Genomic DNA, 23,901 nt, shown 5'->3' on the forward strand with positions numbered 1-23,901 from the left:
TGTGCGTCCCTTGTACCACGCTATGCAGTAAAGCGCGAAGCCTGCATTGACTCAACATTCTTTGATAAACCCTAGCCATGAAATGTTTCATCTCTCCTGTGGTACAAACACCAAACTGATGTTCCTTCCCCTCCTTGCTGTCGAGATCACCCTTGAACACGCACCCACCTGGACACTGAAAGGCACGTATAAACTGTTGAGATCTAGGATGTACTGTGGGTTAAGCACCCATTGCCTGTTCCCATTCCAGTACAATACGTGGAGGAAAGCCAGACACATACCAATACAAAACCAGGAGTTACTGTATGACAATTTTTTATTTATCAGTATCAAATTACATAGCAAAGTAATGAATGCAGTGTCAGATCACCTCTTTGAATACTGTAAATACAAACAAAAATCCACCATATTGCTTAATTATCCAAAGTAAATTAAAAGTTTAAAAATGTGCGTTTCAGAGATTCCGTTTGGCATATCCTGTCAATATATCCTGCATAAATATTTCTGTACCTCATTTTCACTATGTGTACCTTAATTAAATACAGCCTCTACAAAGCTCAAACGGAGGAGATAGGATCTATCTGTATGTTTATGTTCATCATCAGCTCATGCATCTGCCCTGAAATCACTGAAAGTACCTATCTGCTAGCTCACCTGGTAGGTGAATGTGACCATACGCAGAGTGGCCAGATCCTGCTCTCACGCAGTGCCAGACCCAAAGCTGCTGGCGTCAGCGCAAGACGACTGAATGCATGACATCAGCTTTGGATCAGGTCCTTAACTTACTGACAAAATAGTTGTTCACTTTCATGGAAGCTGGGCTGCATCTGACGGCCAGACCTCGTACACTCAAATATGTAAGGAAATTCTTGGGACATTTACGCTGCTCTGTACACTAGCGTGACTCCACTGTATAGAAAGAACAATTCCTGGTTTATAACATCAAGTGACAAATAAAGTCAGGTCTATTGATTCCATGTAAGTTGAGTAGGATTTGGCCACAGCTGGATACGAACTAGATAATTCAACAGAAGTATTTTAATGGTGTTAATCAGCAGTGTCATTTACATGGGACTTCCTCATAAACTGTGTAAATAGAGCAATTTTTCCTGATGGATGAGAGAATAAGCTTCACTAAGCACTGTTTCCAAAAGTTAAGACTACAGAGACATTGTAGTGGTATGAAAAGGAAAACACCATAGAAATATATATGTTGTTTAGAATACAATGAACAGAAGTACAGAAGCGTTGATGCAGGTAATTGGAAAGGTGAGGAAAGGGAAGGAAGAAAAATTTAGGCAGCAATCCCATGGCAACATGGGAGTTACTCTTGATCCCTCCAATTCACCAGTATCAGTGGAAGTCAGGCTTCTCTGGGAAGGTGCAACCTGAACGCTTGATAATTACACTGGCTGCGTAATGTCCAGCCCGGATGCACTCGGTCACGGGCCGGTCATAGACGAGCTGTGAGAGAAAGCCTACGGAACAAAGCGGGAGAGAAAAAGAAGGAAGAAAATGGTTAGATTAGGTTTTTTGAGTGTATCCGTTTGCCACAGGGCAAAGCACTGAAATACTGGCCTAACTGTATGTACACAGGTAGCCTGGCTAGTTTAAATTCAGTATCATGCTTGAGTGACCTGTGGCGTTGGAGTGCTGCTGCTGTTATTTCTACCTGAAGTCTCCATTTGGTAGCTTCAAGTAAATTAAAGATTATCAAGACTGAACTTTATTAGTGCCCTCAAAATGATTTTAAGAGTTTTTGCTCTCTTCTTGTCCAGAGAGAACCCCTGATTCCTCAAATACCATGTTAAAACCAAAGGAGCAGTTTTCCCTGCTGAAGAGAGCTCCTTCTGTTCCTACCAGCCACAGCTACAGCCCCACACAACCTTCACTCTGCAAGCTTTTATCAAAAGAAAGAGAAAGGCACATAACAAATAAATGTTATCTATATTCACAGTTACAGGTGTTCGCAATGAAAAGAAGGTGAGGAATTTTTACCCAAAGAGGAAAGTTAAGATGACATCTGTTGCCCTTGAGTATGGGAAATTTCACCTAAGACTTCAGCAAGAGTGGGTACCTCTTAGCATGTTCAGATACCTGCGTAAACAGCGAACCGCATGGAGAACCAAGCGCCTCTCAGAATGGGGGCACTGGGTTAACTGCTTCAGCTAACAAAGCCCTAGCACGCGTGGCTTAGAAAACCAGGACTCACTGGGAGCTGAGTGTTTTCAAAACCAGAGCACCTCTTTAAATGAATATAAAGGAGACAGTCTTAAAAAGGAGATTATTCACAGGTACTTGGAAAAGTTAAGTACAAGTGGCACCAGAAATTTTATGGACTGATTCCCTCATTTCTGAAACATTTTGTCTTGGCTGAAACTATTGTGATCGAAAGCATGACAGAACTTATGGCAGAGGTGAAATACATATTTTACATTTGGAAGAGGTTTTTCAAGATGTGAAAAGTAAACTTAGTATCTTATAATTTAAATCTCCACTCTATCATTCTAGAGGTAATATTTTATTCACTTTTATCCTGTTTTTAATATGTTTCAGATGTATCTCTTTTCCTCATCCAATCACAGAAGGAAAGTGAGACTTGCCCAGGAAAATCAGAAGCTGAAACATGTTCTTTTTAAAGCTTTCATCCAGCATTTCAAGTTCCTGTGTCATGCTCTGACAGGCCTTGGGCCTTGACAGTACAAATTTGGTCTTGAAACCATGTGCCTCGTAAGTATTATGTAGCTCATAGGTACCAATTTCTGACATACTACAAATTTTGATTCAAAGATGATATGTAAATACACTTTCTCTGCTCAGCTTGGTTACTATTGGAACAAAGTCTCTACATTACATTGTGATGCTCTCATCTAACCTGTGCTCCTTTTCTAAACATTTCCTTTTGTGGCCTATCCTAAATGTTCCTTTTTAGAAGATGATAAAAATATTTTAGCCTATGCAATAATGTCTGCTCTTTGAAGGTTAAAAATCACATAAAATATGAAAAATAAGGTTAGATTAACAAAGGATAATACTGGTGAGCAAAAGACCCCATTTTCATGAATTACCAAGATCTGTCTTGGCTTCTCTGTCATGACTGATAGTGAAAAGACCCCCGTTGATGTATAGTTTTCTCTAAACTGCACCGAATGGGAGAAGAGTTTGAAACTACTAAATCTATAAAGCAAATACTTTTCATTGGAATAGGGAGGCCATAGAAAGTAGGCATTTCAGGTGCCAACTAGGAGAAAACTCCTACGTTTCTGATATCAATATCTTTCTAGAGAACTAAGTATTAGCTGGAATTTCATGGATATTGACTGACACTAGCTGGGAAGAAAATGACTGCTTCACCAACAGAAGTTAAGTCCGTAAGCAGAAGTGGAGAAGACAGGAGTTTTCAGTATACAAAGATGAAAGTCTGAAACAGGAGGAAATTGAGCTGTGAGTGCTATCGCGGATGGCAGTCGGGGGATGACAGACAACATGACTGTGGCAGGATGGTCCAGCTGTAATAGTTGGGTAACAGTTGAGAAATTCAAACAGCGTGCCTGGCAGAAATCAGAGCATTTCTGAATAACAAGATGAAAATGGTCTGCTCTCCATTAAATTAACATGCATTCTTAGGAGAAACTTTCTTGGATGCATGGAGAATGTCAATCATTAAATTTAAACTGCCTGGGAGGCAGGAGCTTGCCAGTGTGCTTCTGGGTGGTTAAAACTTGAGAGCAAGTTGTAACTGTATGTAAAATGAGGCTGTTAAGACAGTCCACTTCCGACTCAGTAAGTATCGAAGATGCACTGGGCAGGCCTCCAAAGGCAAACACGAGGCTAGGTTTTGTGCAGAGCCTAAACTCTGAGAGGGGTTTATACAAGAAAGAACAACTGCCCTCTATGTTTATGATCCAGGCACCAAACATACATGAAGATGAGAAAATCCAAGGAGTGAAGGACCATGAAACATGAATTATTTTTCAATACCATCCAGACTGAAACTGTCATCACCTCCAAGGCTCACTGTAGTTTCAATCTAGTATGTATCTTCTGCCTTCAGTGAAGCTACTTCTTATTTATTTTGATCTAAGTGAAAGCAGAATCAGGTGAAAAAACATCCTGTTCTAATTGGGGATAGAAATGAGAGATCTCTGTGACTTCAGAGTGGTGGAGAAATGACATTAAGTACAGCTGTCATATATGAGAGATGCAGGAACTGCAGTGGGGAGTTTGCCCTCAAACCATTCTCTTGTCTGTTGAGTTTCTCTTAAAAGGTATGTGTTTCATAGATGAAACAGAAATAGCAGTATCTGACACAATACCGCATCGAATGACAATACAAACACACATATCACAAACACAGAACTACATCACATACTAAGACTAGGCAGTTGGCAAAGCAGACCCCGAGGGAACACCAGAAAGCACTGTTGTTTGAGCAGAGAAACAAAGAGCTCTATCAGGTTGGCTGCCTTAGCTGCAGAATGTTCTTTTTTAGTTAACGCAGTAAAAAGCAACATGGTCAGAATATCATTCAGAGTTTGCCTCCCCCAGTGTATAAGGTACGGTGATGCAAACCCCATGAGTCATATTCTCAAGGCACGGATTCAGATCTTAGAGTTCCAGCTGAAGAAATTACTGCCCCATCTGTTTTTCACCATCCTTCTTTGCTGCTTGCATAACCTGAGACTCTGTCAAAACGAGCCAGATTAGTTTAAGCAGTAAGCTGTTGAACAGTAGATCGTTGCTAACCCAGCTGATTTAAACCAAAGTGGGCTAGTGAGTACTCAAACAGCTCTACCAGCGAGCAGCGTGGTGGATGGAAGATGATAAGCAGTTGAAGGCTGTAATCTCTTTAAGGTGCCATGACTGGAAATGCAAGAAGATAAGTGAACATGGCTTCAGACGCTTCACACTCCTACAATTTCACAGACAGAAAGGGCAGGATTGAACTCTGATCCTGTATCACAGGCCTGGGATCACAGAATTAGATCATCCCAGCACATACTAAAGTAGCTCAGGAACTATTTGAACTCCTGCCATGGCCTGGACTACTTCCTGGCTATCATTGGAATGGAGCGCAGAAAGCAGTAGTACGTTTTGGCTACACAAGACAACCTGACTTCAAATATTTTACCAAAACAACTTCAGGCAATATGGTCTACCATCTTCTAATTGCAGCTGTTCTGCACTAGCATTTCGAGGCTGCTGAAGCTGTGGATGGCGTTACATGCATTGTGTACCACTCTCTTCACACTAGAACACAAAGGCAAGAACGAAACTCAAGGCTTCCCACTTGTCTGCCTCCTGCCCTGACATCCGAAGTGTTTATTGTTTATGCATTAAGAGAAATGGCAGTTGCAGGATGCCCAGTAGGCCACCTGGCTGTAATTAGACATCTTGGTAAGCTTTCACAGTAGCCTGGGATGCCTTTTGTCCCTCACAGGCATGGACAGCCAAGTAACCACCTCGTACCTAGTCATGATAAGAACTTACTTGGAACTGTGTCCAAGTCATCCCACTTGTTCAGCATCTTCCTAGAAAGCACAGACAACTTTGCTTCAAAAGCTGCTTTAAACCTTAGAGTGGTAAAAAGTGTATTTGCATTCCCAGATGATAGAAGTGATTGTAACACACCAATAGCTATTTTTGGCCCATAATTATTTCTTTTCTGCTCAGTAGACAAAAGCACTTCTGAAATCACTTTGCTCTGAAAAGTGTGCCTGCAATAATTGAGAGTTAATCTTGATTATCTCCAGCTTCCCTACTACATACACGCAAAGACGATGTTTATAATTGTTAGGCCTGCAAACAGAATGAGGGACGGAAAAGTCAAGTTGCTTTCTTCCTTTCCATGCTTACCACCAATTGAAAAGTTCTGTAAGCCAAGTGCCAGAAGTGGTGCTTGAGCCTCAAAATCCAAATGCAAACCAAGGCCCTCGCTGAAACCAGCACAAATCTCTTTGGGCACGCCAACGTGAGTCTGAAAAGACGCAGCAAGACAGTCCACTGACTGACACAAAAGGTGGTGTCTTTACTTTGTTACTTCTAAGAGCTGAGTAGCACTTAAAAATCATTAAAGGAGAACCAAGTTCATTTTCTTGTGGCCAGCAAAACAGACATTTCAGAGGCAATTTCACTGAAATCGGTGAATTCTCTGGAAGTTTTGTTTCCAGATTATCAGTGGTAATTCTGAATGAATGCCTAGCGCTAGTGCAGTTTCATAGGAACGTGGGAGTCCAACAGTGGAGATTTTAAAACAGTTCTGGTCTGCTTCAGTAATGGTTTAACAACACTTAAAAACAGCTCATATTGAAGCCAAATGTTTCATTTCAAATTGTACACTTGACAATTAATTTTAACGACTGTTAATTACTAATGCTGGCTGGAAATCCGTTTATAGCCTCCGACACCCAGCTCCCCCACTACTTGTCTTTCTGCAGTTTCTCTCACACTTCCAACCTTTATAAAACACCCAAGGCAAAATTATTGTATTTTTTTTTAAATGCAAGAGAGAAAAGCAGGAAAACAGCAATTATCAAATGCACTAATTATGAACAATTACAAGCTGACCCTGAGTCACAGCCCCTCAAAACCTTTTTGCTATGTGATGTTCCCAGACAATCCTCCTCTTCCAGCTCAACCCTGAAGGACCTAATATAATCCATGCTAGCCAGGCCATTGACCAGCAAAATTGTCCCAGCCACAGAAAGGATCATCAACAGCTGAGCTGCCTCCTCTTTTTTTTTTTATTTAAAGTTTCTACAGCTTAATTTGTGAAATGCCGTTTAAAAAATGGTGTGATTCCACCATGGGGGGCACTTGCAAGCACCTCTTCACACTCTCGTTCGTACACAGTATTTATCACAGTTGCTCGAACGCTTATCTATTTTTATGTGATCCCACTAGCTTTCCAGGCCAGCAGTGTGGGAAGATGCCGTTTTCAAGAAACATTACCCTAGCAATTTAAAGCTTTGTAGCTGATATGACTGAGGCTTTTTTGGATGTCTTTTAGCGCTGTTGGAGTGGGTAATGTTGTGGTAGCACGAGTCCGGTCAGTTGTGATCAGGTGGTTAGCAACGCGGGTGCCAAGAGCCAACCTAGATTTTGTAAAAGATGTTGGCATCAGATGATTCTGCAATACAGTCGCTGAACGACCGTACGTCAACATGCTGAGGTCTCTCCTTTTTTAATTTTATGGCAGATGGTGGATATTACAGCCAAGAACTGTGGTAAGCCAGAGGCCCTGCCCATTGCTATCAAACTGAATATTGGCTATTCTAAACGGAAACGTTTTTGATTAAGGGTGGGATTTGGCTTCCGTTTTCATGTATTTTGGCACTGTGGTCTGACACGTTAGACTTACAGTATATAAGACAAATTAAATGTAAGCATCTTCAAATACACTATACTTCTTTCAACCTTCACACACCTTAGCACATTCTTTCTCAAAATACAGTGTAAGAATTATTTCACACATGCACATATATGTTATTAACTACATATTAACTACAAATATATATGTGTACAAACAAGAGTCTTTCCCTCTCTTTTAAAACAAAATGACTCTGTGCTTCTACAGGACTGTAGTGCCAGGCTAATTACAAGTGAGAGAAAAAAGGTTACCAACCCTTTCAGAAAAACAGTCATTTAGGATGTGTATCTAACAAGTGGCAACCTCGAAATCTCACTCTCACTGAAAAGAACATTAGAAAACCCTTCCTGACTATACCACTGGAGGAAAGTTTTAATAAAAACTAATTAAACTCCAAAAATCTCAAGTGGTTAACTGATTTTAGGGGCTAAATTTCTGGCAATTCTAATTATCCTCTTGTGGCTTCACTTAGTGTTTCACAACCATGACAGATGACAATGAAAAACTGCAGTTAAATTCATCCTCCCTGACACCATGCTAAGCACTAGCTTCTCCCTCTCCAAGTAAAATCAATACCATGTTTGAGTAAACACGTTTACAGCTTTATTAGGATGTCTCGCTTGTTCTGTAACAGCTGCTTGAAGCTGTGGTAACAAATCGACTCAACTCAGTTAAACCTAGAGAGCTGAGTAAGAGGCTCATCGATAAGGTTGTTATAAAAATAAACTGCAGGAGATCAGAAAGCTGGAACGAACAGCCTGGTAAATGTCAATATTTTTACTTCCAGAGAATGACAAAACCATGAGATCATGAATAAAATGTTTTGGAAGTCTATATTTACTTTATTTATAAAATGGTCATGTGCTAAAGGCATTTCACTCTATGTACAACCCTCTTACGCAAACTTATTCTCTAATCTCCAGCATGAATACTAAACCAAGCACATTTTCAAGAAAAGCAGTTAGCATTGGTATTGCTGTCCCTATCCCTCTTGTTTTCTTTATATTTATGGACACATTTTGAATGCATTGAATTTCTGTAAGGATCACTCAGATGGGTGTACGTCTCCCTTTGTCTGAGGTTATACAGTCATTTATGGACACTAGCAAATAATACAACTTTGCATTACTAGACAACCACGAATAAGTGAAAAGAGTGTTTTCAGTTTAGCAGCCTTTTCCTGGAATGGAGAGGAGATGTTGAATACACAAAGCAGAAAAGAGTTCAGACTCTTAACACTTTAAACCATTACATGTGGGAAATGTTAATGAAAGATTCCTGCAAAAAATGTGACAAGAAAAAAAATGAAATAAACCTCCACTGCATTCCATTAGGAATTAGTTACCCAAGGCTGAATAATTTTATTGCATTGCATATATGATGCCCACTGTTTGGACCTACTGGGCCAGCTCACTGCAGCTCGTGGATTAAGGTACCACCATACTTCCCAATGCCTGTATAGATGCTTGGGCACATCAGAGACTCTCTCTAAGGGAAATTAGCAGTCTTGTTTCTCTGATGCCTTTGTGTGAGTAGGAAGGGTGGTTGTTACTCTATAGTGGTTTGGTCCTGAAGGCTGTGCAATGGATGGAGAAAACTTAGATCCTGACTTGAAGCCTACTGAGACTGATAGGAGTTTCCTATTACTGGCCTATGCCCTGTCTGAGTACTGTCCACCCTTTGAGGGGGAATGGCTCAAAGCTGGAGGACAGGCTTAAGTGTTTTATACCATGACACCCTACACATTAATCATCCTCAGTGGACTCTATAACCTGTTGCATACTGCCTCTATTAAACTTCTCAGCATATAGCATTGTCCAAGAAAAGAATAATTTCAGTCTACAATATGCTCCAAGAAAGACATGACGGAGAAAACGGATAACAAAGTTGTAACTTCTGACGGCTTGTTCCTATTTTTCATTTTTAAGTCCACATGATGAACTTTGGGAAATTCCCTTTTGGATCAGAATTTGGTGGCTTTGGGCTTGTCTCCAACAGCCAGGGTCAGAGGAAAACATTTGATTAAAAAAAACCCCTCCAAGCTTACAAGGAATATTCAAGGCACTGTATATGCCAAACCAAATACAGGTATTTTCATTGGAAGCATCTTCTCTAACTATCTAAAAAAGCCACTTTCCAGGCTGATATTTCTCTTTGTTTTTCCTAAAAACATTTCCTAGAAAGTTTCCTAGAAGCATTCTTCAAAAGCTAAAATTCTCCTTAGCCATATTTGAGACAGCAGAATGAAATAAGCTTTCTTTTATTAGCACTTGAGGAAATTTTCTGAGCTTCAAAACAGATCTGTTGTATTGACATTAAACGGTGCAGATTACTATACCTACTGCTTGGGATAAGAGGAAGAGAATTTCACTAATTTAACGTAGAGATAACGAAGTTCTAAGCATAACAAGTTCTAAGCATACAAAAAAGGCTATGTGAATGTAACTACATAGCTGAGATTCACATGCACAAAAGCTAGGAGATTTGAAGTTGTGTTTGCAGAGCACCCATCTCCCAGTGAGGTTTTATTTGCAGGTATGCTCCCACGCAATCAAGCCAGCAGTATGCATGGGGAATCAAAAAGCGACACCCAATGCAGCGGGAATACGGTAGCTAGACAGCCTGTGAATTTCTTGACTTTTGTGGGCTGAAATAGCCTACCCTAGCATTATATTCATAATGCTCTTATTTTAATACAGCGGCATTTAATATCTTTTGCATCTTTAAATATCTGCTACAGTACTGGGTTGATACTCATCATTTACTGATCACTACTAACAGTAATGTGCCTTTAAGCAGAGTCAGAGATGGGTGTCAAAGCAAACTCTGAGCACTGCTGCTACCACCGCTTTCAACTGGGACCTGTTTTTCCTTTTATTCCTTTTTTATTGTGACCTTGCCATCTTCTCACTTTGAGTATGAGCCTATTTTGGTGTGGGCGAAGTGAACAAATTACGGGAGCCGTTATCATCCTATTACACAATAGAGGCAGCTGCAAGCGAGTGAGGGTCCTGCTAGCTAACACCACATCTGAGAAGCACCTTTATGGTCATTGTGTCAACCTCCACAGCACTGCACCAACTCATATTATACGTGAAATGGATAACATACTTCAGTGTATTTTTATAGTTCATTGTGTGTTGTTGTATCTCCTGGGAATATAGCATTAATCTGACACATTGTTTCTTAGGGGTCTATATCCTGCCCTGATTCCCAGGGGAATATTCTTGATGATCCAATCTGACTAGTGCCTCTGTCTCTACTCAGAAGACATTAAAATAACAGAAAAATATTACCAACACTCTGCAAGCAAGGTAATAATAACTCATTAAAGTAATTTCTAACCTTCCACATGAACATTTTCTTTATCATTACATGATTTTCTAACACACGACACATTAACATAAAATGAAATGTTATGAGGATAGGGATAGTAGGCATGACAAAGTATTTTAAACGGTGATGATTTGCTTTGAGGCGTTAAGTCAATTTGTAATTGTCCCATAGCTATTACAGCAAAAATTGGAACTTTATAATTGGTTTTGAAAATCTATTTTTAACACAGTAGGTTTGTTTTTTAAAATGTACGCAACCTATTTGACGTTTATTTCTCACAAAGCCTGTCCAGACTGTCACTGAATTTATAGTGAGGTAAATTAGGCCTTTTAAAACCCAATTTTGCAAAATATTAATCCTCTTGCTGTGTAATGAAGCTCCCTGAACACTGACAGTGTCACTGACAGGAAAAGAGACACGGGGCTAGAAGGATCAGGTCCTGCTTCAGTCTAATTAGAAACTTCTGAGGGTTTTTAATTCCATATGCTGATCCTTTTAAATGGATCTCTCACTTCTATGTGTTATTTAATAAATGACAGCAAGTATACTAATGTTTTGCCTTACACTAATTCCACTATGTATTTTTCTGGATTGCCTTTAAATTGTGTAAGCGAAAATGTGAATTACAGTATTTAAGTTACTATATTTCATAAAAATACATATGTAATAAAATTAAGATGAACAGTTAGAAACCAAGAGAAGGGTAGCAATTAAAACAAAACAATTAAACCAGATTTGATCACAATTAAGTTATACTTGGACAACACTTGCTACCAGTTTTAAGTATAATGCCAGCACAGAGGAGTGTATTATTTCCAAAGAAATAGTTTTGAATAGAAATCGGTAAAACATGAAGTAGGGAATTAAAAAGAAAATGGGAATATTCCATGTTTTCCCTGAGTGGTATCTATTTTTATGTTTTTGTTTAAGTAGCTGCAATTCAAACTGTGGCAGATTTCTAAATTGTGCCAGTACTGCTGTAGAAATTACTAGTGGCGGCTACAGTATTGATCAGAACGATGATGTGCCTCTAGCTGAGACTGAGAAAAACCAACTAGGAACATATAATCTGGTAATTTTCTAGTTTGTAGAAGGTCAGTTACAGAGATAACATGGCCATCTAATAGCCTAGGTTTGGATGTGATGCTTATCTGAGAGAGTTACGAATGCCATCAGAACACAGGGACGGTAAGTCATGAACGTGTTGACAAGTTATCCACTAGCAAGCAAAGATTGATGCCCTGTCTGCAGCTCAGCTATTATATTCATGTATGCTGTTTATAAAACAGAAGTATTAAAGCATATATGGGCAAAGCGGGCTGTCAGTCAAAATTCTGATGACATTAAGAAGGTATTTTTATTTCAAAGCTTCATATCTCACCAGCCATGATCTCAGTAACAACAGGATTGCTCAGAGGCAATTAGCCACCCATGTTGTATAAATTAAGACTAAGAGAGTGCTGATTTCTGTTATAACATTTATCTTTACTTCAAAGAAACAACAGAACAATTCAAAGTAGTATCCCCTTGTCTCTTCGTTTGTGAAAATAAGTTTTGTAGCAAAACCCAGCCATAACAAGTTACACACACATACATATTTAATTGATATCACCAAAAAAATACCCCTCACTCCCAGCTGGCAAATAAAATTGCATCTCAGAGCTCTACCATTATCAGAAGGCAGTACTTCACAGTAGTGATATTTTATCCACTGTATTTCTCTCTACCAAATGTGATTAAAAAATGATGACAACTTCCCAAGGTATCTTAAATAAGCATAAAAACCTTATACAAATTAAAGACCACTGTAAGTGGATTAAGTAGCTTCTGATATCACATTCCCGCTGTCCAGTAAAGAACTGTTCCTAGGTCCTTGAACTCCTATTTCAACAAATCTAGAATGTTTTAGGGGTGACAAGTACTGGAGGGAGGGCAGGTCTTACAACAGAGGTTCATACATAGATGAAAATACAACAAATAAGAGGAATATTTCATTTTTCTGCAATGTTTTTAGTGAAAAAAGATTCTTCCACAATCTTAAAAAGCCCTATAAATCCATTAAGGAACTTTCTTTTTAATATAGCCACAAGCTCGCTCATGATTTAGTATTCTGACAAACTATTTGAATCACCTGTCCCTGCTGAAGGCATTATTAGATCTTTTTGGCACGTTTCATACTCCTGGTATAGCCATACAGCAACTATCCGTAAGAACTTATTTCATTTCTCACACATGCACATGCCTCCATCCACACAACTCCTTCACATGAAATGCATAAGGGACCTATTAGACAAAGTCATGGATACAGTCCATCTTTGCCCTATATCAGATTTATTATGAGATGGAATTCCCATTGTATAAGCTTCATTTTTTAATTCAGTCAGCTTCTACTCTTTAGCCAACAACACTGCCCCCTGAAGATAACTGAGGCTGGATTTTCAGAGGAGCAGGAAATGGCACCTGGGAACCTAATTCCTACAGGATTAGAACTCATAGGTCCATAGCACAATTTAGGTTGGAAGGGACCTCTGGAGGTCACTTGCTTCAGCCCCTGGCTTAAAGCAGGGCCAACTCAGATCATGTTAAATCCCACCTAGATGATTTTTTATTTTAAAGATTCTTGGATTCCTTCCATAAATGATGGATTCTGTGGAACAACAGCATAAGAATTACTAGACTGGATTCAATTCTGTTTCCATTTTTAACAATAGTACACTTGTTTAAATCCACAAGCTTCAGTCAAGGTATTCCAAAGTTATACTAGTGTGTTTGGAAAACAAAACCAGACCTTTTCTAAAAAAGGTTTCTGAATCAAACTTTTAATTGCAGAGGCATAATCATGAGCAATTATTCTGTGCACTGTGGGTTCTTTGCAAACCTGTATTTATATTTCTTGTGCTGTGTTTTTATAAACATACATATATGTATATAATATATTCAAAGAATGTTTCACATTAAGGGTAATATCTTAACATTTCAATAATGTAGAAGTATCCCAAATATTACTTAGCTCGGCAATGGAAGCTGGATGTCACACTGTAGAAAATCATCTGCATTTACCTCATGAAAGCAGATACAATTTGAACAATGTGATGACCTTTAGGCAAACTCTTAGGAGTCCAAGGTCTTTATCTAATTTGTAGAGGCATTTAGATTAAGAGGGAAAAATAATGTTTAGAATTAACCTCTATATTAAAGATGAGGGAATGGCTTTCTTGAGCCAGTTTGGCAACAGAAACAGAAACAAAAGGAGGGAAGTATCTCCACTAAGCGCTGCAGTCTCTAAAGAAAAGGATGCCATGAGGCACACTCACGCAAGGACACGTATAAAAGATGACAATTCCTCTTTTGTTGCTGTCCCTGTCTTCTATCAGAGTAGCTTTCTGATAGCTGAGGCAGTAGTTGGCCATCTCATAAGAATCATGCTAGGTTTCACAAGAGAGAGAACTGCTTATTCTGTGAGCACGTGCACCAAAAAAATTCTGAATGTAGCTTTCAAACTATAGCTAGCAGCTTTATGAGATTCCTCAGTACATGAAAGCTGCCAATAGCACTTTTAAATTGACAGGTGGTTTGAGCCGTTGACCTCAGCTTTGATACCGACAGGGGCAAATTGCTATCAGCTCGTATTTGGCACCGTACAATGCTTAATGAAGAGATCCTTCTATCTCGGGATTTCTTTTCCTTGAGAATGGTATAACATCTTTATAGCACGGTGATAAGTAATATACACTTGCTGTGAACATTCTGTCACTGCTTCATCACGCTACTTTAAAATGATTTGTGGTTACATTTTATACTCCAGTACTTTTCATGCAGTATATGACTAAATCATAGTAGATTACTAAGTCAATATATTTCTATTGACAGAACCTGAAGAAAGATTGATTTTACACCTTCTCCTATTCATTTATTATGAACTCTCTACCCAGTTCTACTGAGCAGACAGATTCTAGGGGAGAGATTTGGCAGGGAACAATGGCAGTAATTATCAGAGAAGAGGCTTATTGTTTTCATTAGTTACGGTGGCGATGACAAAGGGGAGTCCAAACAGAAGGCAGACCTACTCTGGCTAAAGAGAGCAGGCTGGCATAAAGGAAAGCATAAGAGGGCAAAACTGTCCATATTTCAATCTGTTTATTGCCATTAAGTATACTTTGATTATCAGTATTGCAAAGGTTCAAACTGGGGCTGACTAGTAATAAATAAATGTTAATTTAATGAGTAATAGAATGTTCCCCAAACTCTACAAACGAAGGCTGTAATTCCATTAAGAGAACACTTGTGACATAAGCCATGTCAGCAAAGCTTGAGTGATTTGTCAATGTCATCAGAACCTGGAGGTGGAATTGCAACTTTAATTCATGGGTATTTTAGGGATTTATAACCGAAAATCTGTGGTACCCCTGAAATCCACAAGAGGTGCTGAGATGCTACAAAGTAAATCATTATTGCTTAAACTTCTAAAAGGTAGCAGTGTTGATGGAAAGCAATAAAGGCAGAACTCTGTTAGCATTGCTTAGAGAAGTGTTTTTGGCATAAAGATACCCGCAGCAATTTTAAAACCCAGTTTCCCATTCATGCATTGCACCAGCCTGAATGGCAGATGACTTGATGCCTGCAGTAAGAGGCAAGAAATTCAGAGATATTCCTGGTGCCAACTTAATAAAAACACATTTCAACTGAAGAATGCAGTTTATTTCTTGTTGCTAGCTGTTGGAGTGAGCTGGCTCTCCTTGGAGGCCAGCGGCTTCATGTTCAGAAATGCTGCACTCATGAATCAACTCACGGAGTAACAAGTGCCCAAAAACTTTGTGTCTTAAACTTTTTCATGACCTTAAGGTTTCAAGACCTTCAGTAGTTAGATAGGTATTTGAAAAGAAAACCCAACAGATTTCATATTTTCCACTTTCACATGCAGAAACACACGAGAAGTGATTTGCCAAGTTGAGATAATTATTGAGAAGGAATTTCCTTACAATCTGTGAGTTTTACCTCTGGAAGAGAGCGCCTCTGTGAAAGACCTTTCAAAATATGATACAGTCTAACAAACCTGACTTCCTAATGCAAAATAAATCCTGCTTGATGGGGTTAGTCCTCATTATATCCCACATTCCCCTCTCAGCCAAGACATTTGCTCCAACAAAACCACTGTTCGGTCATGTTAATATACCAGTCCCAGAGAAGCATGGGGAGCTTCGCCATGGGACTCTTGTTCTCTGCTGTTTGAATAAAGGAACTACACTTCCAAGAGAGTATACTGTAACACTGAGTGCATTTTTGAATTAAGGGATGAATTTTGAAACATTTTACTACAAGGACACTAAAATCAAAATATTATACGTACTGTTGCCTGGGTAGTAACAACTTGATAAAAACCTCAATCAAAGAAAGAAGCTAGAAAAACACCGAAGAGAATATAACCTTCCCATCATAAAAAGTCTGTCAGGACAATAATACTGCATCTGGCTCAATGCTAGAATCAACAGAAGATACATATGTTGAGTAGTATTACCAACTTTACTGTGTAGGACTTTCTGGTAAGGAGACAATAAAGAACTTTTCCTGTTGCAAATACATACTTTGAAAACACATGAAAAGCGTGATATAGATAAAATACAGACATTTCCCCCAAATGAAATACAGACCAAATCAAAGCCTATCCATTCCAGTATCCTATTTCCTACATATGGGAAGGAAAATGAAGAAGGAGACCAGAGTATATAAGACTAGAATCAGCTGTGTTTCTAGACTGTTATGACTCCCAAATCTCCCATCTGGACTAAACTCAGGAAAATCTGTTCTCTGAGGAGAATAAAGGACCAATTTATTATTTATGGAGTGACAGAGGAGAACTAAGATATCTCAGAAGCTAATGGAAGAACCACAGATATTCTAAAGCTCATGTTGCCTTGTGAGTCATAGCAGAGAGGAATATGGCGCGACAAGAACCTAAGCTCACGTACCGATACCCAGGTAAGTCTCTAACCACAATGAGATTTCAGACAGATTTGCAACTGCTGAGCCAACTTCCACTACAGAATGAAAACGAGCTGTGGTCCTTCCCTTCCCTGGTATCGAGGGAGAACTGTGCAATGCCATGCTACCACTGGACTGCATTGCACTTGTGCTCCATCCAAAAAGCATCTGATGCCTCAGTGCTGTTTGTGGGGTAACTGAGGAAAAGAATCTACATCCATAAACAGTAACACAGGACTTTTCTTAAGATTACCCCAAATACACTGAAGCTTGCTGTATCCAGACACATTATCTCAACAGACTTAGAATGACAAAGGGGAGTTGATCTTTTAGAAGACCTATTTTCTTTCCTTCCTCCCCAACGGAGTTTAGCATTTTCCACATCACTTTTCCCCTTGGAGAAAGGAATCTCACAGCTGATGCAAGACCAGCCTGATGGGATGTGCCTGAACTTACACTGCTGGTGGAATGTAGCAGCTTGGAATAGTCTGATGTGATTTATATCAGCCTGTCCATTGAGGAGGTTCTGAACAATTACTAAAGTCAACATTTTAGCCCTTCTAGAGAAAAACAGCAGCTATGGCAATACCAGGGAAGGGGATATAATTTAAAGAGGAAGGATTATGAGACACCAGGCAGTTCTTAAAACCTGATGATTTAGTTGCAAAAGTCTTCCTGCTGCTAAACTAGGAAAGAACAAAAGTAGGTTTATTAAAAAACAAGAAGTCCTGATTTCAAAATGCCTAAATCTGAAGAACTGAGAATAAATACAATCTGAGATAAATGTGACGGACACATGAAATGCTGCTTCCTGCTGAGGCAAAGCTTGGTTGTTGTCTACCATATTGCCCACCTGGGCCCTACTCAGTATTATTTTATTTTCAGGATCTGAAAACAAAATAGGCAAGATCTTTTCTCTTTTTTTCACAACAAGAACAGCACCTTACTGGCACAGCTGATACACAGATCACATGTATACAGGGACAAGCACTTGAAGATCTCATTTATGTTATAGTCACTGTTACTTACTGGTTCAAATTTAGTCTTGTTTTGTTTGTGATTTAGGAACAACAGAGAGTCTGTAGCGTGCACTAAAAGGTGTATGAATAATATGACCTAACATGTTTCCCTCTACTTCTGTCCTTTTTGATTCATGAAAGCACCAAAATAATGAGTAATAACATTCCTTTTTCCAGCCAGATTTAAGCATATACTGAAAATGTATCATTGTTTAAGTGATAAATTAAGTAAGGATGGAATTACTCACATGCTTAAGATTACGCTTACGTTCAATACTTTCTTGAAGCAGAACACAATTCCGAAGCCTTAGTTTAGTAACACACTGCTTGTTATCCCCTCCATAGCTACAAGACTGAGCCCTGCAATTCTATTTATAAAGTCTCTTTGGTAACATTTCCAGTAAATTAGTGACTAATGGAGCTCCTTACAGCTACTATGTACTGGATATTAGAGTCTTCAGGATGCAACAGTGCATCACAGAACTACATGTATGAAGGTTACAATGAATGACAGAACTTTTGGATTAGATTGGTTTTTGGCTTATATTGAATCATTTTTTAAAACAGGCATAGACATAACATCCTCTTTTTTTCCTTAGAGCTTGTGCCAAAAAAAATAGTAAGTTTGCAAATGGATATTAAGCAATGCCAGATATTTTCTGGGTTTGTTTTAACAAATTAACCCTTTGTGTTCTTTTCTGATGTCCAAATAATTGTATTGGAAGCAGATGTTCTACCAAAATTGACATGATCAGAAGACATTATGCTCACTTATTAACATACTGTTTAATATTCACTACAACCTGTTTTAAAGAACAACAATGTGTTAACATTTAAGCCAGGAGGGATTTCTGTACACTATATAGTACTTGATGCAGCTTGTTTATGCAACAGTCTGACAGATACAATTAATCTCATGAAAACGACCAGAGTACAGCATAATGGCATATTATTTTTAAAGTAATAGAACACACTTTCCCTTTGAAAATCAGAAGTTAACTAAATCATATGACTTAAGGATGCAGAGAAAAGCTCTAAAAGAATGAAGCTCATTCTGAAGGACAGTTGAATGAAAAAATGGTAGATTTTATACAGAGAGAATAATAGGATAATCTCCGAACAAGAGAAAGAAGTAAGAAATACCTCCAACAAACGCATCTCCAGCTCCATTGGTATCCACAATTTCACTCTGATCACTCACCAACACAGGGAAAGTAGTCACTTCATTTTCTACAGTGGAAGGGGAGAATAAAATGTGAGTTACTTGCAAATATGACTTTGAAAAGCACAGCAATGAAAACCAAAACAATTCAAAACTGGAACTCTAACCTTTAACACGGTAATTTGGATAAAAATAGATTTTGTTTATAATTCTGTCTGTATTTACTGCATAGGGACACAGGAACATGTTTGATCAAGCTATTTGTTGTGGACATTTTCAATAACTACTTCCTATTAATTACTTTTCTTTATCTCCTAATCTAAAGGGCAAGAGAAAAAAGTAAACCAGGAGGAACAACATAAAACACCTGGGCATATGGACATGAGTAAGAAAAATCAATCCTGCCCAAAACAGTGCCTCCTATTAGTTGCAGAGGGGTGATGTAGCCTCCAGAATGGCCAGTCCAACTTCCCAAAAGCTCAACAGAAATTGCTTCATTGTGAAAACCAAAACGCACACGAACTAACTAAAATAAAGCTGTGACATAAAAAGCAGGAACTAGTATAAATCAAAGTGCTCCCAAATTACATCTTTTTGAAAAACACATACATGTAAGAAGCCTTGCAACTTGCCATCTGACTAGGTTTGGTTTCAAGATTTCAGTGACTTCACCCTCTTCCTTAGTATTTCTTCTTAAAAAAAAAGATCTCCTCCTCTGCAGCTCCCTGCCCTCTACTGGCACTCGTTAAACCTATTGCAATAGGTGGATACTCGGCATCTTCACCTCCAATTCACTGCCACACCACAGTTCAACATAATTACACCACTTAGGTATGATAACTTTAGAGTTCTAGGGTTATAAATTTAATATATGCCACTAATTAATCAGCTATGGCTTTCCAGGTGGTAATGTCATAATGACGTGATAAAAATATAATTACCACCTTGTCACAATACCTTGTTAAAGTGTAAATTACCCCTGTAACAGAGCCAATGGAAGTTCTGCCTCTGGTAGTCAGTATGCATTAAACTGTCTCAGAGCAAACAGATTATTCCCAGTGAAAATGAAAACCATCAGAGCTGTTTTCTTTTAATTTTTGGTAAAAATAGAAATAAAATGGGAAATAGATCCTCCAGTAGCTGAAAGCTGGAGATGAGCAGTTTCTCCACTGTCCAGCAACAGAGCAGGTCATAAAAATCACTCTTACCCTGACATAGACAGCAGCAAACAAGGAAACCTGGTTTGGGAGGCATATAAAGAATTCACAGTCTCAAATCAGGCAAGTCTGTGTGTGCTGCAGAGGTACCAGAAGGATCCTGGTTTCTGTGAAATGCAGTGTATCAGCTCTACTGCTCTTCACCATCTGCTACTAAGTGAACCAGGCAGATATAATGATGCTGCCTCCAGAGGGAACTGTTGGCTGGCCCACCAGGAGGGGAGGGGAGGGGAGGAAAGGGGAGCATTAGCAACAACCATCCATGAGAGGCAAAGGAAAAAGGGTAATGAAAAACATAAGATGAATATTCCAATTAAAGAGCAGGTTTCAGTCAGTTCTCAGTGCATCCTACTCTCTATCCTGTTAAGAAAGCTATTTAGAAACACACTTCAGTGCTGTGTTGTGCTCTTAAGATAGTCTTCAAGAGCAATGTTTTTTAGTAATTTTAACAGGATTCATTTGAATTGGAAATCAAGAGAGGTCTTACATTAAACTCTGCCAGACGAGCAGAGTGTGTTCATCCATTTCATAAGAAGGTCTACAGGATTTGCTCTAGATAATACTAAAACAATGAACACAGCGATAACTCTGCTGAAGACACATTGTAATAAACTAACCTGCTTCCTTCCCAAGTGTGCAGGGGACACACAGATGTTCTGCGTTAAATACACAGTAGACACTGGCATATGCATACAAATGTATGTGTTTGGGCACAGAAAGTGAATAATGCACAGACATTATATTTTGAATGCTGTAAATGGGGCTTGGCATCAAATAAGACTCTATTCAAGCAAACTAACACAAATGAAAGTTCTCACCATCATCTTTCTCCTTTCTTTTCCTCCTCTGTCCTGATTCTTTCAGCTCCCTCTAGTACTTGCAGGTAAGTATTGCACTATGAGCTCTTGTTCTATTCTTTCTGCAGCAGATGTGACTGTAAGTAACTGAATTAGTCTAAAACCCAAAACCCATCAAGGAATTCAGTTGGTACAAGAACAATCTTTTTTTTTTCTGGTAGCAGTTTTCCATCTCTACCTGGATCATACGTTCTGTCTCTATAACTATGTATTTTCAAGAGGAGCAATTATCTCATATTTCTAAGTACTGAAGTTTCAGAAGCAGCTAGCATGGCTTTGGAGCACATACTGCATTATAAAGATATTACCATCTGCACGCACCCAACAGGCAAATTATCTTTTTTTTAATCTTAGGAGAACTTCTACTAGCATAGTAGAGTCTACCCAACTATAGTTAACAATAATACATATTGAAAGACACAACAAAATAATACTGAAGTGGGTTTTTTTTTCTTTCCTTCACAATAAATGAAGTCAGAACTAAAGCTGCCGTTAATTTACCTCACTATGTCTGTGTAATAGCATAAAAATAGCTAACAAGTCTCACTGATCTGTGTTTTGTAACAACTAGGCACAACTGGGTGAATTAAGATGAAGCAGAAGTCTCCATTCTGAATATCCTTGCTTTTGTGACTTTAATGTTGCCTTAACTTCATTTTTATGTGTGATCTATTATGTTATAAAACTCCCAAATCCATCATAGCAAGCACAGAGACACCTTGGCTAAGTGCACTGGTCATCAGTGGCCTTGCTTTTCAAAGTCAGTTCTGATTTCATTTATCATTCTGAGAGCTTATGAAATAAGGAATAATTACATAAGTGTTCTGAAGTCCAAGTGCTGCTCCTCTGGGCATAAAATCCAGTGTTCTATTTTTAAGCAACAAATATCTTCTATGGTAAACACCCTGGGATACAACACATTCCACTTGGATATCATTTCCTGGAAGCCCAGAATTGTGAATTGCAACAAGGTGCTCATAATTAGGGAAGTTATAGCAATAAGCATTAATGAAATTTAAAATTTTGGGATCTATTCAGCTCTCTCAATGATTTTACACTAGTGAGGAACTCAACTGTTTTAGATGATACAGAAATAATCACAATCAAACATTAATGTGGTGATTTCATAGGCTGAAGACAATATTCACAGATAAATGGGAATGAATCAGCTGATGGGTAAACTTTGTTATTGTTAATTTGTTGCATTATGTAGATAAAGATGTGAAATCTATTTTCCTCAGGCAAAAATATGCAATAGCATATCTTGCTGAAGATATTTTTGTAGGTAAAACAGTCTGGAGAGATAATAATTGGAGAGCAATATTAATTGAAAAAGCAGCGCTCCTTCCATTCTAACACATTGAAGCTCCCAAATGAACACAAGCCTATTTCATGATGTTAACTGAAACAATCGAACTCTGATGATAGCTGCAAGTACTACAGGTCTGTCTTTAAACCAAATTAGAATCACAGACTACACGTCTACTCTTAGTACAGTAATAAACACCAGCAAGCAATCATTACATCCAATTAGGCTGAGTACTTTCCTTAACTGGGTCATTTACCAGTCTCTCTTGCTCTTAAAAGTAGATTAAATGTGTAAACTTACATTTAATTACCTGTAACAGAACTCTTATGGGCAACATGTTGGAGTGTCCTTAATTTTATATTAAAATAAAATAAAAGGAAGAAGGGAGCCCTAAAATACATACAAAAACGTCTAGCTATTTCCTCAAATAAGCTTTTGATCCGTGGGCTGGTAGTGGTAGTACAGATGCTTACAAGATGGAGACACATTCATGTTTCTTTTGAGAGCTTTAACTTGTAAAAAAGGAACAACTGTGAAACAGAATTCCGTCCCATCTCTTCCCCACCCCCATCCTCTCTAATTTTCTTTAGATCAGGGGCCAAAAACAGATAAAAAGAAAGGAGAAAAAAAAAAAAGAGACAGGAAGGACTTAACAGAACATAGAAACCTGAACTCAAAACCTATAAATGTCTCTGGGCAGCTATAAGGTAAGAAGTAATGAGAAAAGTATTTGGAACAAGCCCATGTCATTCAGGATGATTCTGAGCTCTTACCTCCCTCCAGAAGGTAAAACCCAGAAGCCTATAGGCTCTAAGTCTCTGTACCTTCTTCAGCACATTAATACATCTTTAAAAATCAGTGTGACAACACTTTCTCCTCATTTTTCTACAGTAATACATAAATACTACATCTACAGCGATACAGTAATACAATATAATGCTGCTGTTGCTGTACTTCACACAAGGACACCACACTTGGTAACGTAAATCAAACAGATACCGCAATTCTCCTGCCGTACCAGCACAGCCCTGTCCAAAGTTACAAAGAAACATGGGGCCGGGCACTGTGCACTAAAACCCTGGTTAGAAATCCTTAAGACTTCCAGTGATGATTGTGCTGGTTTTGGCTGAGCTGGAGTTAATTTTCTTCATAGTAGCTGGTATAGGGCTACATTTTGGATTTGTGCTGCAAACAGTGTTGATCATACAGGGATGATTTAGTTCCTGCTGCGCAGGGGTTGCACAGAGTCAAGGCCTTTCCTGCTCCTCACCCCACCAGCGAGGAGGGTGGGGGTGCACAAGAAGCTGCGAGGGGGCACAGCCAGGACAGCTGACCTCAACAGGCCAAAGGGATATCCCAGACCATATGACATCATGCTCAGCAATAAAAGCTGGGGGAAGAAGAAAGAGGGGGAATGTTCGGAGTGATGGCGTCTATCTTCACAAGTACCCTTCTGCTTTGCTTGCATGCATGGCTTTTGCTTTGCCTATTAAATTGTCTTTATCTCAGCCCACGAGTTTTTTTTCCACTTTTACTCTTCCAATTCTCTCCCCCATCCCACTCAGGGAGAGTGAGCGAGCGGCTGCGTGGGTCTTAGTTGCTGGCTGGGCTTAAACCACAATAGTCCTTTTTGGCACCCAACATGGGGCTCGA

The 23,901-nt window shown here is 38.9% G+C and overlaps 1 protein-coding gene across 1 annotated transcript in view; it reads right to left on the reverse strand.

Moving 5' to 3' along the window:
- Positions 1 to 295: 295 nt before the first annotated feature.
- ADK (adenosine kinase) overlaps positions 296 to 23,901 on the reverse strand; it is a 291,725-nt gene continuing 268,119 nt past the window's right edge. The window contains exons 9-10 of the mRNA XM_009641995.2: positions 18,847 to 18,933; positions 296 to 1,478 (exon numbers count right to left, since the gene is read on the reverse strand). Coding sequence (XP_009640290.1) covers positions 1,354 to 1,478; positions 18,847 to 18,933 — 212 coding nt within the window. The 3' untranslated portion in view covers positions 296 to 1,353. The remainder of the gene's footprint in view (positions 1,479 to 18,846; positions 18,934 to 23,901) is intronic.

The sequence above is a fragment of the Egretta garzetta genome, unplaced genomic scaffold (genome assembly GCF_000687185.1).
Source record: "Egretta garzetta isolate BGI_Z169 unplaced genomic scaffold, ASM68718v1 scaffold56, whole genome shotgun sequence".
Classification (NCBI taxonomy): domain Eukaryota; kingdom Metazoa; phylum Chordata; class Aves; order Pelecaniformes; family Ardeidae; genus Egretta; species Egretta garzetta.